This window comes from Etheostoma spectabile, chromosome 10 (genome assembly GCF_008692095.1).
Source record: "Etheostoma spectabile isolate EspeVRDwgs_2016 chromosome 10, UIUC_Espe_1.0, whole genome shotgun sequence".
Classification (NCBI taxonomy): Eukaryota; Metazoa; Chordata; class Actinopteri; order Perciformes; family Percidae; genus Etheostoma; species Etheostoma spectabile.
In genome coordinates, this window is record NC_045742.1 from 1,344,887 (window position 1) to 1,357,916 (window position 13,030).

At 41.4% G+C, this 13,030-nt stretch overlaps 1 protein-coding gene across 3 annotated transcripts in view; it reads right to left on the bottom strand.

Annotated features, from left to right (window-relative positions):
* Positions 1–257: 257 nt before the first annotated feature.
* LOC116696794 (moesin) overlaps positions 258–13,030 on the bottom strand; it is a 13,881-nt gene continuing 1,108 nt past the window's right edge. For 2 of the 3 annotated variants that reach the window (XM_032527971.1, XM_032527970.1), the window contains 13 exons: positions 12,825–12,908; positions 12,651–12,746; positions 12,359–12,481; positions 11,848–11,999; positions 11,669–11,752; positions 11,442–11,588; positions 10,095–10,191; positions 7,874–8,037; positions 7,621–7,751; positions 7,281–7,441; positions 6,751–6,843; positions 5,708–5,941; positions 258–613 (listed from right to left, as the gene is read on the bottom strand). In XM_032527971.1, coding sequence (XP_032383862.1) covers positions 449–613; positions 5,708–5,941; positions 6,751–6,843; positions 7,281–7,441; positions 7,621–7,751; positions 7,874–8,037; positions 10,095–10,191; positions 11,442–11,588; positions 11,669–11,752; positions 11,848–11,999; positions 12,359–12,481; positions 12,651–12,746; positions 12,825–12,908 — 1,731 coding nt within the window. In that variant the 3' untranslated portion in view covers positions 258–448. The remainder of the gene's footprint in view (positions 614–5,707; positions 5,942–6,750; positions 6,844–7,280; positions 7,442–7,620; positions 7,752–7,873; positions 8,038–10,094; positions 10,192–11,441; positions 11,589–11,668; positions 11,753–11,847; positions 12,000–12,358; positions 12,482–12,650; positions 12,747–12,824; positions 12,909–13,030) is intronic. The other variant, XM_032527972.1, reaches the window with a different exon arrangement.

The following is a 13,030-nucleotide window of genomic DNA, read 5'->3' on the forward strand; positions in this document are numbered from 1 at the left end:
AGGGGATCCGTCCTCGTTCACATGGATGCACAAACAACGCACACATGGTGTTTCATGTGTATTTTATTTGGAACATTTAGACGCAAGTGTCTCGAATGTCATTGCTTTTATTAATCAATAATAATAAAGTTTTCATTAGTTTGGCACAATGAAATTGCAAATGCGTTAAATGCCATTGCAAACAACAGCAACACTATTCATAACTGACAGCACAGATGATGTTTGCAACACCGAAGTAGACATGCATGTGTTTTTGTTCCTATGAAATTCAAAATATATTATCTACAGATGTCGGTTCTTACTCGTTTCCAGATGGAATGGCATCCTGATCAAGGACACTAAAGGTGGTAACAATATAATTTGCTGTCATAATTTAATGATCTAATGATTTGCACCTACACTTCTAAAATTTCTCAACGTTTCCAGTTTCATCATCTCTGCTTAGCTCTCACATGGACTCAAATTCATCAATGCGTTGTTTGGTGTTACCCTGACGGATCTGCCGTAGGGTCTTGTATTTGTCCCGGCCCGCCTTCACGTTCTCAGCGTGGATCAGGTCATTGGGGGTCTTTTTGCTCTCGTCTACAGCTCCAGCCAGCTCCGTGCTCAGGAACTGAAAGAGAACACAAAAACACAGTGGATAAGATCCTCTTTCCTGAGACTCTTCAGGAGACTATTCAGAAGCCTTACCCCTCTCTTTACCTGACCCCAGTACTCACTCAATCCCCATCTCAAAACACTCTATTGTCCAAAGTTATTAAGTCCAGTCCTCTATACAACACCTTGTCTTGTTTTGGCTGTGAGGTTTTATTTCATTTGTATAGGCCTCAGCCTGGATAAGATTGTAACTTCTTGATAAAACCAATAGAATGATACAGTACTAGTAACAATGTTTTATTATGATGACTTATTTCAGATTATTTTTATTTGTCAGGACATCTAAAGACAGGGGGAATGAAGAGCAGCAAAAGGCCACAGGTTGGACTCAAACCCAGCCCACTGCAGTTAGGACTTGAGGCTTAGTATACGGGGCGCACGCTCAACCAGGTGAGCTACCACGACGCACTGAGAATCCACTCAGTTCTAGGTCCAACCTAAGGGAGGCGCTTTCAACCTTAAATCTACCAGGGTTTGGTATGTGTGAAAAAACCTGTAGTTCTAATTCACGTTAATTGCGTGCAGTGAGATTTTCAAATGGATTTTCATTACTCAGTGCCAGACCCTTAATCTTTCAGATTTGGGTTCTGGATTCCAGGCTACAGGAGAACTAGTGTAACTTCCGCTTTAGTTGCTGGGGGTGCAATGCTTTCAAAAAATGTCCCTGCTGTCTTCTCTTGTATTGCAAACTAGCTATGTTGCAATGAGCGGATGCTATGGATAAGGAATTTTTACAGTGTTAATGATGACTTGGATATTTAGCTGTAATCAGGCAGAGAGAAGTCGGGGGAGGCTGCAGTGGGGGGGGGGGGGGGGGGGGGGGGGGGGGGGGGGGGATATGGCCAGCACCAAGGAGTAATTGGGTAATACTGGAAAGCTGAGATTCTGTTGAATTCAATGCCCCACTTGCATTCCTGTGTGATGATGTGGTAATCCCTATAGTAGCCCTTTTAATTGTAGTGAGACACATTTTTTAAAACTTGAGCTCAATACATAAAATGACTTGTGACTTCTCAGAGCCCCATGAAACTTTTCAACCCCAAACTGGACAGCTAGGGCATTAAGAGGATGTATGGCTTTCCTAAGGCTACATCCATACTAATTTTTGTTTAAAAACTTAACTTGTTGCTACATTTAAGCATCATGTCCGCACTACTCTGATTCCAAGCAGGGGCATCAGACAGAGGGGCCCAAAAAGGTGCTGGAATGGATAGCTGTGTCTGCAGGGAGGGGCCCATAGACGATGCCTTTCTACAGGGCCCAAAATTTTGTGCTACGCCCCTCATTCCGAGTACCTTATTTAGAAAAAAAAACGGGTTGTGTTATCGTGTAGACGGGCAGAAACAGAGACTTTTGGCAACAAAGATACAGTCAGACTTGTAGATGAGGTAGGCTTACCGTTCAGCAAAAGTTCCACCTTGTTGACGGCCCCAATAAATAACACACAGGTCTTACTTTTTTTGGCATTGTTGATCTTTCTCTTACGTATTTTCTGTCTTTTTGAACTTAAATGATTTTCCACAGCAGAGTAACCTGGTCATGTGACATGCAGATAACAGCCTTGTGTGGACGAGATTGTTTTTGTTTCAAACTGTATGAAACTGTAATAGTGTGGCTGAATGCGATCTTTGGCTACTAAGTATACGTTGCAGTTACAGCCCAGATTATTATGGGATGGATTGAAATGTAGATTTGTCAGCTAAACATTCTTTGGGTAAACTCTACTCCAGCACTTTGCAAAATAGGTTTTAAGATTACTAATGCTGTTTACACCAAATTGTTAACTACATATGCCATTTAAAAAATAACAACATTCAATTTGGCCTCTTTTTGGGCAGCAGGAGTGAGCATTAGTCATTCTCAATATTTGTTATGTTCTGGTTTCAAAATGATGAAGAGAGTTGGAAAACAGTTGGATGCAAAATAGTTGGATACAAAACAGACGGATACAAAACAGACGTAGGCTCTAGGGGGATTTGTCCATTGGCAATAATCATGTTTTTCTAAAACAATGTACCGACATGTATTGGAAGTGTGATGGTGTTAATTCCTAGCCATTTTATTGTAGTGAGAAAAATCGAGCTCACTATCTGAAATGAGCTGTTGTGAAACTCATGAAACTTTTCAACCACAAACTAGACAGCCAGAGCATTAGGAGGATGCATGGCTTTCCTAAGGCTACATCCACACTAATGCGTTTCTAAGTAATGTATATCTCTTGCTACATTTAAGCATCATGTCCACGCTGCTCTGAGTACCAAGCACTGCTGACACCGTTTGAGTTTAAAAACTCCCGGGTGTGGAATGGCAGAAACAAAGATGCACATCCGTCAGACTTATAGGTGAGGTAGGTTTACCTTTCAGCAAAAGTTCCACCTTGTTGTCGGTCCCAACAAATAACACCCTGGTCTTTTTTTTTACTGCCATTGTTGTTCTGTCTCCAAATTGTTTTCTGCATTTTCAGTTTAAATGATTTTCAACCACAGAGTAACCTGGTCATGTGACATACGCTGTCATGTGTTAACATGGATGGAGATCCTTTCTGGAACAGAGCCTAAGACTTGTGTTGATGAGATCACGAAAAATGAAAACGTTCTAGTGTGGATGAATGCAATCTTAAAGTGCTCATATTATGCTTTCTGGTTTTTGCGCATTATAGGTTTACAAAGTGAAAAAGCCCAAAGTCCCCCCCCAAAGGGACTTACCAGCTCCAACAGTAAACAATGTTCTGCTCCAAACCGCTCTGCTGTTGTCCAGTTATACTTCCATAATAAACATCCGTCACTTTGTAACATGTTATAATGCTCGCCTAGCTGCTAGCATGACACACCCTCATACTCTGCTTCTGACTGGCTAGTAGTCCTTACCTAGGTACTGTCAGGGCCCTCATACTCTGCTTCTGACTGGCTAGTAGTCCTTACCTAGGTACTGTCAGGACCCTTATACTCTGCTCCTGACTGGCTAGTAGTCCTTACCTAGGTACTGTCAGGGCCCTCATACTCTGCTCCTGACTGGCTAGTAGTCCTTACCTAGGTACTGTCAGGGCCCTCATGCTCTGCTTCTGACTGGCTAGTAGTCCTTACCTAGGTACTGTCAGGACAAGCCCTCATACTCTGCTTCTGACTGGCTAGTAGTCCTTACCTAGCTACTGAGCATGTGCGAATCACAATAAAGATGAAACAGAAGTAAGATGTCTCACTCTGTAGCTAAAACAGAGAGCTCAACACACAGGGTGAAAAGAGGAGCTGCAGGACAAAAGACAAAGTATAAAAACAAAAATATGGTGTCTTTTGAAAATTAAACCATGTAAATCTATTCTGATATAACCTCTAAATACAATTAGGAACTTGAAAATGAGCATAATAGGAGCACTTTTTTTAAACTACTAAGTATGCTTTGTTTTGCAGTTCAGACTGTTTAACAAAAGTTTCAAGATTAATAATGCTGTTTAAACCCAAACTACCTATGTTTTGCAATTTGAAAACAGCAACATACATTTTTACTTGTTATTGCCGCGGGATTGACAAAAATATTTGTTGTGTTCTGGTTTAAGAATGATGAAGAGAGTTGGAAAACAACTGGATGAAAAACAAGATGCAGGCTCTAGGAGGATTTCCTATTAACAATTAACATGTTTTTCTAAAATTATGTACAGGTTTTTAGGCATTCTCTCATCTTAGGGATCAAAAAATTGTTCATATCGCTGCCAGAAATAGTAAAAGCTCCCCAAGCCCCAAATGTGAATAACATCTGGTTTGGCCACTAATATATTACTGCATAGTCAAAAGCTCTCTCTGACTGTGACAACAGGCAAGGCAAAAACAACCACTTTATATAATCTCACAACAAAAATTTGATTTTCAAATCACAAACTACAAAGAAAGACACACTTGGAAGATGCAGCCACCATGGCATGGAGTGTAATAAGCTAAGACACATGTCGGCCCATACCTCTAGTAAAGCTTGTTAATAAATGAAACGTGTAAAAGTGTTGATTGAGAGCCAGAGATTGTCTGGAAACAAACAGTCAGCAGCTCTAAAGTCAGCAAACTGACATGCTTTCATTATTTACCAGAGTTCTATTTTAATTAAGCCACTTAGCATGTTAATATTTTCTAATTAGGACAAAAGACAAAGTATAACTAAGGATGATAGGAATTTCATAATTCTTCTGGTATTTACTCATAAATCAAAGAATTCAAATTTTGACGTTATGAGGCGAGATTAAAAAAAAGTCAGAGGATCAATATTTGTCAAGATGTTTTACTCAAATGTCGAACCTCATGGTGGCACTAGAGGAAAAGCCAGGGTATCACCAAAGTCGGCATGCCTCTGGCCCCGCCTACATGTAATACACTGATGTGATTGGTGCAGCTGGCCTCTGGCCCCGCCTACATGTAATACACTGATGTGATTGGTGCAGCTGGCCTCTAGCCCCGCCTACATCAGATACACCGATGTGATGGGTGCACCTCGCCTCTGGCCCCGCCTGGCCCCGCCTACATCAGGTACACCGATGTGATTGGTGCAGCTGGCCTCTGGCCCGCCTACATCAGATACACTGATGTGATTGGTGCAGTTGGCCTCTGGCCCCGCCTACATCAGATACACCGATGTGATGGGTGCAGCTCGCCTCTGGCCCCGCCTACATCAGGTACATCGATGTGATTGGTGCAGCTGGCCTCTGGCCCCGCCTATATCAGGTACACCGATGTGATTGGTGCAGCTGGCCTCTGGCCCCGCCTATATGAGATACAGCGATGTGATTGGTGCAGCACGAAAGTCAAGGGGGTTACCAAAGTCCGTGGAACTCATCCTATTGGGACCACAAAGGCCTGCACAAAATTTCATGGCAATCCATCCAATAGTCGTTGAGATATTCTAGTCTAACCGACAGACCAACATTGCCATAGAACCACACACTCTTAAAAGGTCCAGGACAGCCCAGGTACAGCTAATCTCTAGCTTCACATCACCTCTGACCTGAAGGTGAGAAAGAGAACAGAAGCTCGACGAAATAGGAAATTTGATTATGTTCACTGAACCTTACCTTGAGGTTTTTCTGCAACCTCTTGTTCTTATGGGCCTCTGTTACTCTTTCTTCCTCACTGCGGTCTCGGACCATGCCCGGAGTAGTCAGCTCAGCGCTCGCCTCGTCACTGCTCTCATCCGTCTCATCGTGCTCATGCATAGGGGGTTGGACAGAATCCTGGATGTGGACACCCATGAGTTTAGTCTTCAGCTCCTCTTTGGTTTGCTTCAAATCAGCTTCTACCACCATCGCCTGTCAACACACACAACTTGCAGTAAAGCGCTGTGGTTGGATATTAAAGTGCAAGTAGCCTATACTCGATTGGTTCCAAAATGTGATATTCCTTAGGGAATGTTATCTGTAGGCTACTATGACAGTGAAATATATGAAAGTGCTTTTTGGGAGTAGAAGAAAACTGGAATGTCTTTGGTGACATGTGGCTCTTTTGCCTCTACTTTTTAGTACTAGTTAAAGGGGCATTTGACCCCAAATCCACTGAAATTGTATTTTTCTTTCTCCCTAAGCATGAACAGATATATAATGGAGACTAATTAAACACCAAAACTACAATGACAAATGTTTTTTTTTTTTTTTTTGTTATAACCTGCCCATCTCCTGTTGAATCCCACGTTGTTTTAGTTCACCGCTCACTAATGAGGCCAACATTTCACTTCTGACTAAAGTGATTACACAGCATTGCGTGCAAGAGTCTCCCATGGTCAGGGCCTGAAATTAACACCCGACCACCCGCCAAATGCGGATGAATTTTGTAATTTGGCGGGCAACACTGTCAACACTGGCAGCTAGATTACACACATACACATAAATACATGTTTTAGCCAATTATTGCTTTACAGGGCTGAGGGTTGCTAACTGTGACAATGCAGTGACACGTATAAAACTCATACTATCACAATTTTTAAGTCTACTGATTACCTGTCTGTGGTTGACGCACTGCATCTACTTTGCCTTGGCCTAACACTTCGAGGTGTCAGACATCCGTCTTTGCTCACGTTTGAGTCATCCTTTATCTTTCTCAAGGCTCTGTCATTAATTCTCACCCTTTTCTGCCATCTATTCGCCTCCTCGTCCTTTTTCTTCTTGGCATCTTCCAGCTGGGAGATCTTAGAGGTAAGCTCTGCCAGCTCAGTGGCCTATACACACACACACACCAATGGGAAGAGAGTTAAGCATACTCTTCATCTGAAGTCGTTGTGCAGTCGGTCGCACATTTGTGTGTTTGAGAAAATATGTGTGTGCGTGTGTCTGTGCATATGTTATACGCAGCATCACGGCTCAGTTTGATTGTCTTTCTATTTAATCAGCTAAAATGTGTATAATTTATTATGTACTTTTAAGCTGAATTTGTGAATCACTTTACAACATCAATAATTTAGCAGCCTTTTTTCTAGCTGAGAGGTGGCCTTGATCAATATATGTAAATACACCATAATGAGTCCTTGATCATGGGAATAAAGGAAATTGGTGTCATGGCTGAATGAGGACTACAGCAACCACCGTCTAATTTAATCGATTCAGCTGGAGTTTGAATTAAACCCAGCATGAAGGTGTATTTTGTGTTTTTGAGTACCAGGCTTTCTTGGCTCCTGCTCTGGGTTTCAGACTGGTACAGCAGGGCTGCTTTAGCTTCCAGTGCAGCTCTGCGGTCCTTGTCCAGGCGCTCAGCCTCCTCCTGAGCAATCATCCTCTCCTTCTCTAACTCAAGAGCTCTTTGTGTCTGCTCCTCCAGCTCTGAAACACCCATGCACATGTGCGCAAAAATCTTTACATACATATACTCAGACAGGCCTGTATAGTGTAAGCTTTGTAGAAATCCTAAAATTACAAATATTTCAATGTACTAAGCAATTCTTTTGATGTTTTTAAACACAAAAAATACATCTCCAGTTGTATTCAGAAAGTTTTCAGACCATCTTGAGCTCTCTTTGTCTGCTCTTCAATCTGTCTCAATCTCTCCATCAGCTCCATGGTCTCACGAGCAATCTTCTCTGTTTCCTTCTCGGCATTTTCTCGCTTTTTTTTCTCACTCTCGAGCAGAGCCCTGACAGGAGAATTGTTCATATATACACATCTGAAAAAAAATCTCCTGACAGTTCTTTCTTAAAGCAGAGAGAACACACTGTAAAACTATTATAAAAGCCTTCATTATGTCCTCCTTCCTACCTCTCCATCTGCCTCTTGTTCTTCTCCTCCTTGGCCTGGGCCTTCATCTGCTGCACCTCAATGGTGTCAGGTTTACGTCTACGCATGTACAGGTCATGATTCCCCATACACAATGCCAGGATCCGTTTGTTAATGCGAAGACGAGGGACGTAGAAAACAAAGTCCTTTAATACAAAAATGGGCAATCAGGGATATATGGCACATCAGAAGCATCTCAGATCAGTTTTACTGTTTGCATGGGTTTATATCCTAGAGGGATAGTCTCGTTTAGGATAATGTCGTACATTTTTCAAACCTCTTTCTTCATCCTCAGATTTGAGGATGCTTTCCTCAAATGTGTGCATACAGGCAAATTGTAGTGTGAGGCTAAATTCACACAATTCACACTACTTAATGTAATTTATGCATTTGCCAAATTGGTCATTTCATCAGTAACAAGGATATACGACTCCTGATTTTAGCCACAGTGAATAAATCTCAATAAACATATCTCTAAGTAGTAGTAATACTAATACATTTGTGTAATGTAAATGTAGCACCTTTTACAGAACTAAGTCACAAAGTGCTTCACAAGAGCAAATATTAGGACCAAAATGCAGTATAAACGTACTCGCTTAGTACATTTTTAGGCAAGGAAGTTGTTAAAATATCTATAGGGCTTGAGGAAGGTTTCATACTGCCCAGATCAGTAAAGTCTTGCAGGGAAATTTCTGTTCAAAAGTGATGGCTAAGTTGAATAAACAGAAAAGGGAGTAGCAGAGGGGATGATGCCCTAATCTTATTCACAAAGACAGAGATATAGTCACTGAAATCCCTATTTGAAAAGACAGGCACATCAGGAGGTGCAGGAGTGACGGTGTTGTTGAGGGTGTCAAACAGAATTATCGGGGTGCATTTACTGGAGGAAATGAGGTTAGCAAAGTAAGATGCCCTAGCCTCCCGAACCATATTGTTAAACTCAATTTAAGAGGTCTTTGTGACAGAGGCAGTGAACGTGGATGGAGGAAAGGGAGGGAAGTCTCATTTTACTTGGAGCCCCTTTATCCAAAATGGAGGAGCAACATATGTTCAAGGAGGGGACCAGACATTTAATGAGAAGACAACACTGCACCTGGGTCAAATGTTGCAGAAACATTCTCAGCTGAGAATTAAAATGAGAGTAACATACACATTTACTGTGCAGTCAATCTAGCATGCACGGTCAGTAACATGCAGCCCCTATGGCAGACAAAATCCATATTTAAATCAAGCGTACAATAAGGTCCATAAGGTATGACCCCTATTGTTTGTGGCACCAGTTGAATGAATTGAAAATCCTCACTGACTTTAAGAAAATCAGCAGCAAAACAGCAAGAAACGTCATCAACGTGAATATTAAAATCACCGATCATAACAACTCTGTCCATTCTAATGATAGAGGATCAGTTGTGGAATGTAACTTAGGACATTTACTTAAGTACTGTACTTAAGTACACATTTAAGGTACTTGTCTTTTCTTTTCATGCCACTTTCTACTTCTACTCTGATACATTTCAGAGAGAAATATTCTACTTTTACTCCACTAAATTTATCTGACAGCTTTTGTTACTTTACAAAATAAGATTTTTGCACACAAAATACGTGTCGTTTATAAAATCTGATGTTTTATTTTAAATGAAACTAACCAAAATAAAACAGCCTACAAGTCCAGCTGAGAAGGTTAGATCATTAAAACTGTTTCTAAAATGAGAGGAATTTTTTTGCATTGAGTACTTTTACTTTTTGAACTTTAAGTACATTTTCCTGATCATACGTACATAATTCTACTTATGTAACATTATCAATGCAGTACTTTTACTTGTGACAGAGTATCTTTACAGTGTAGGATTCTAAAGGATCTGAATTCTTCTTCCACCACTGAGGATGCAAGACACTTCATTAAAAGACATTAAATCATTTTTAGAAGCAGGGGCGTTGAAGAAGGTAATAAAACCTGGATCATCTGCAGTACAAACGAGAGGAACGCCCTGATGCTCACTTTTTGGAAAACACAAACAAAGACTCGGAAAACAGGTCCTGAACACCACAGCAAGTCCAGGCCTGAGGTTCTCGGAGTGAACTTATTAAACCCTGAGGACTGGAGAAGGAGCAGCTCTTTAATCGCATCCACAAAATTCCATGACTAATCTTATCATACCTGCACAGAAAAGATAACTCACTAATAATAATGTGTTTTGCATACCGGAGCTTTCTTGTCGATTGGTTTGATGACAAACTTCTTGTCATTGAAGGAAATATTTCTGATCTCACTCCAGGGGAAGCCAATCTTTGGGGTCATCCTGTAAAATATGGACATGTTGTTTTACCACTGTAGTTAACAGGGGTAGAACGATGTTCTTTACACACAGTTAAAACATAGTTATGAAAACAAAAGTTTGCATCCAAGCTAGCAGCTCTGTGAGGCTCTCCTTACCCTTACCCTTTAACCCTGCTTTGAGCTAAATGCTAACTTTAGTGACAGTGACAATGCATATGCTGATTATAGGTCCCATATTATGTTTATCATGCTTCATATGTATGTTTGGACTTTCTACTAGAACACGTTTAATTGCTTTAAAGTAAAAAAAAGAAAAAGAAAAGTTGATTGGCCAGGGTTTCCGGCTCTTCTACATTGCCCCTCTCTGAATCTCTGCATCATCATTGCAGCCGGAGAATGACTGGAACAGCACTGTAGCTGAACTTTCTACCTAAATAATGCATAGTTGTGACATCACAATTGTACAGACGGCTTGTTTAAAAGCACAGGTTATGAATACGGCTATTTGCATTTTTCTGTGGATTGAATGTTTGATTCTTTTACAGTATTTATATAGCACCTCAACATGCTTTATAATCAAAAATGACATGGAAATCTTACCTTTTACAATATGGGACATTTAAGGGTTCACCAAAGTCATAACAATTCATGCGATGGGATGAACCAAATGAATGTCTGTACAAAATTCAACAATTGTCAATGGTGGCTCTAGAGGAAAAGTAAGGGGGTCGTCAAAGTCATTAGGATCCAATGAGATCCTAACATGGATATCTGTATCACATTTTGTGACAATCCATCTAATAATTGTCAAGACATTTCACAAAAGAACAATAATGTCAAACACGTTATGATGCCAAATGAAAGGTCAGGCACTATCAACTAGTCTATATCGTTGACGTTCCAACAGAGATTCCGCCAGATTTCACTCATTTAGTCCGGACATCTGTTGCCTTGGGCTTCCTTTGTGTTGGCATTTTAAACTCCCATCGATTTATGAGAATCCAGACAGCTAGCTAGACTATCTGTCCAATCTGAGTTTTCTGTTGAGGCTATGTAGCAGAGGCGCCGTTGCGCCGTACTACGCTTAGCCCCGCCCAAGACGATTGTGATTGGTTTAAAGAAATGCCAATAAACCAGAGCACATGAGGGATCACCAACATCAGTAGTATTCTTCTACTGGGGACCATGAATGTCAAGCAAGATTAGCATACAACAGTAGGCCTACATGGATTTGAAACAAAAAACCATTTCCATTCATAAACTGCGACCTACTTGTCCTTCTTGTCGTAGATGTTCAGCCCCAGCGCGTCCACTCCCAACCACAGCTCGGATCCTTTCTTGTTCTTGATGTTAAAGTAGTTGACCCCGTACATCTCCAGATCCTGGGCTATCTTGAGGTACTCCACCATGGCGTCTTCCCTGATGTGTGGAGTAATTATATGAGCAACAGAGAACTTGTTTCCATTACGACTTTAAGAAGACTAAGACACCTGCAGTACCTCAGCAATCCCTTGTGCTCTTGATGCCACACCTGGATTCTATTCTCCCACTGATTCTTATTCAGCTTGTGCTGCTCCAAAACCCTGGTGTTATCAGTAAAGAGGACACACCAGTTAAAATTCAGAAACTGGAATTCCATTGAACTTTGGTTAACACTCATTACCATAGAACTCAGTACCTCTGTGGCAGCAGCTTCTCTCTCGTGAGGTACCCCGGTACGTGATAGTCTTTCCTGTAGTCTCCTTGTTTGACCTGAACGGCATACGATGCCAAGAGCACCGCAGTCTCGGGTGGACAGTATATGTCATCATTTAGGATGCATTCTTTTACCTAAAACATAGAAAGGAAACAAAATGCTCTGCTTTGAGACATTAATGGCCCCTAATGTTTTATGACGCTGTTTGTGTAAAGGTGTCATACACAACGGCTTGTGTACAACAGCATTATTAACATTGTGACATCCACTTTCTTCAGACTGTTAAAGCGCATTTAACTGATTCCTATTCTTGTTTCAATAAGAAGGTTACTCTCTGTTTATATCAAGAGTAAATTCATAGATTTGGATCCCTCTTATTGCATACAAATACAAAATGGTGCCATCATCATAAAATCCATAAGAGGGATTAAGTCAAATTTACAGCAGTAATCCTTTTAAAAACAATGTCCATGTGCATGTACTCATCTCCAACCTGTAGGAAGAAGAGGCGCTGGGTTGTCTCCTGGATCAGTTCCTCCGCGACATCCTCAGGGTAAAACTTGGCCCTGAACTTAATCAACAAAGGGTTGTCCCTCTTCACATCTTGAGCTGTCACCTGGGACCGGCAACCAACAACAGAGGGAATGAAGAAATACGTACTCATTAGTGTCACTGGGTTGACAAAACCACAGTCATGATCACGTGTTCAGTTAAATCCAGCTGCCAGCGGGGGTTAGGTTATGCCATCAGGGGATGTAAAGTTGACACACAAACATTCCCCTCACCCTCTTGTTCAGCTTGAGCCAGGTGGAGAAGCCTTTGCTGTCCTGATACTGGAGGCCAAAGAACCAGGTTTCCCTCAGCCCGATCGTCTTCACTATCTGAACACACCAATAATTAACACAATCACACACTCATCCGTCAGAGCACCTGTTTTGTAATTGTACTGCACAGTGTACCTGGTCAAAAAGCTGTTTGCCAGTAGTGCTGGGCAGGATGGCAAACTCCAGCTCAGCATCCATGGTTGTAACTCGGACATTTATCTGCCAGAGAAAAGATTCACACTGAGCCACAGGAGGAAAAATTTAATTCCTGCTGCTCATGCATCCGTGTCACTGGAGAAGCACCAAGGAGCATGCAGAGCAACAGCATCTGGGTACAAAAA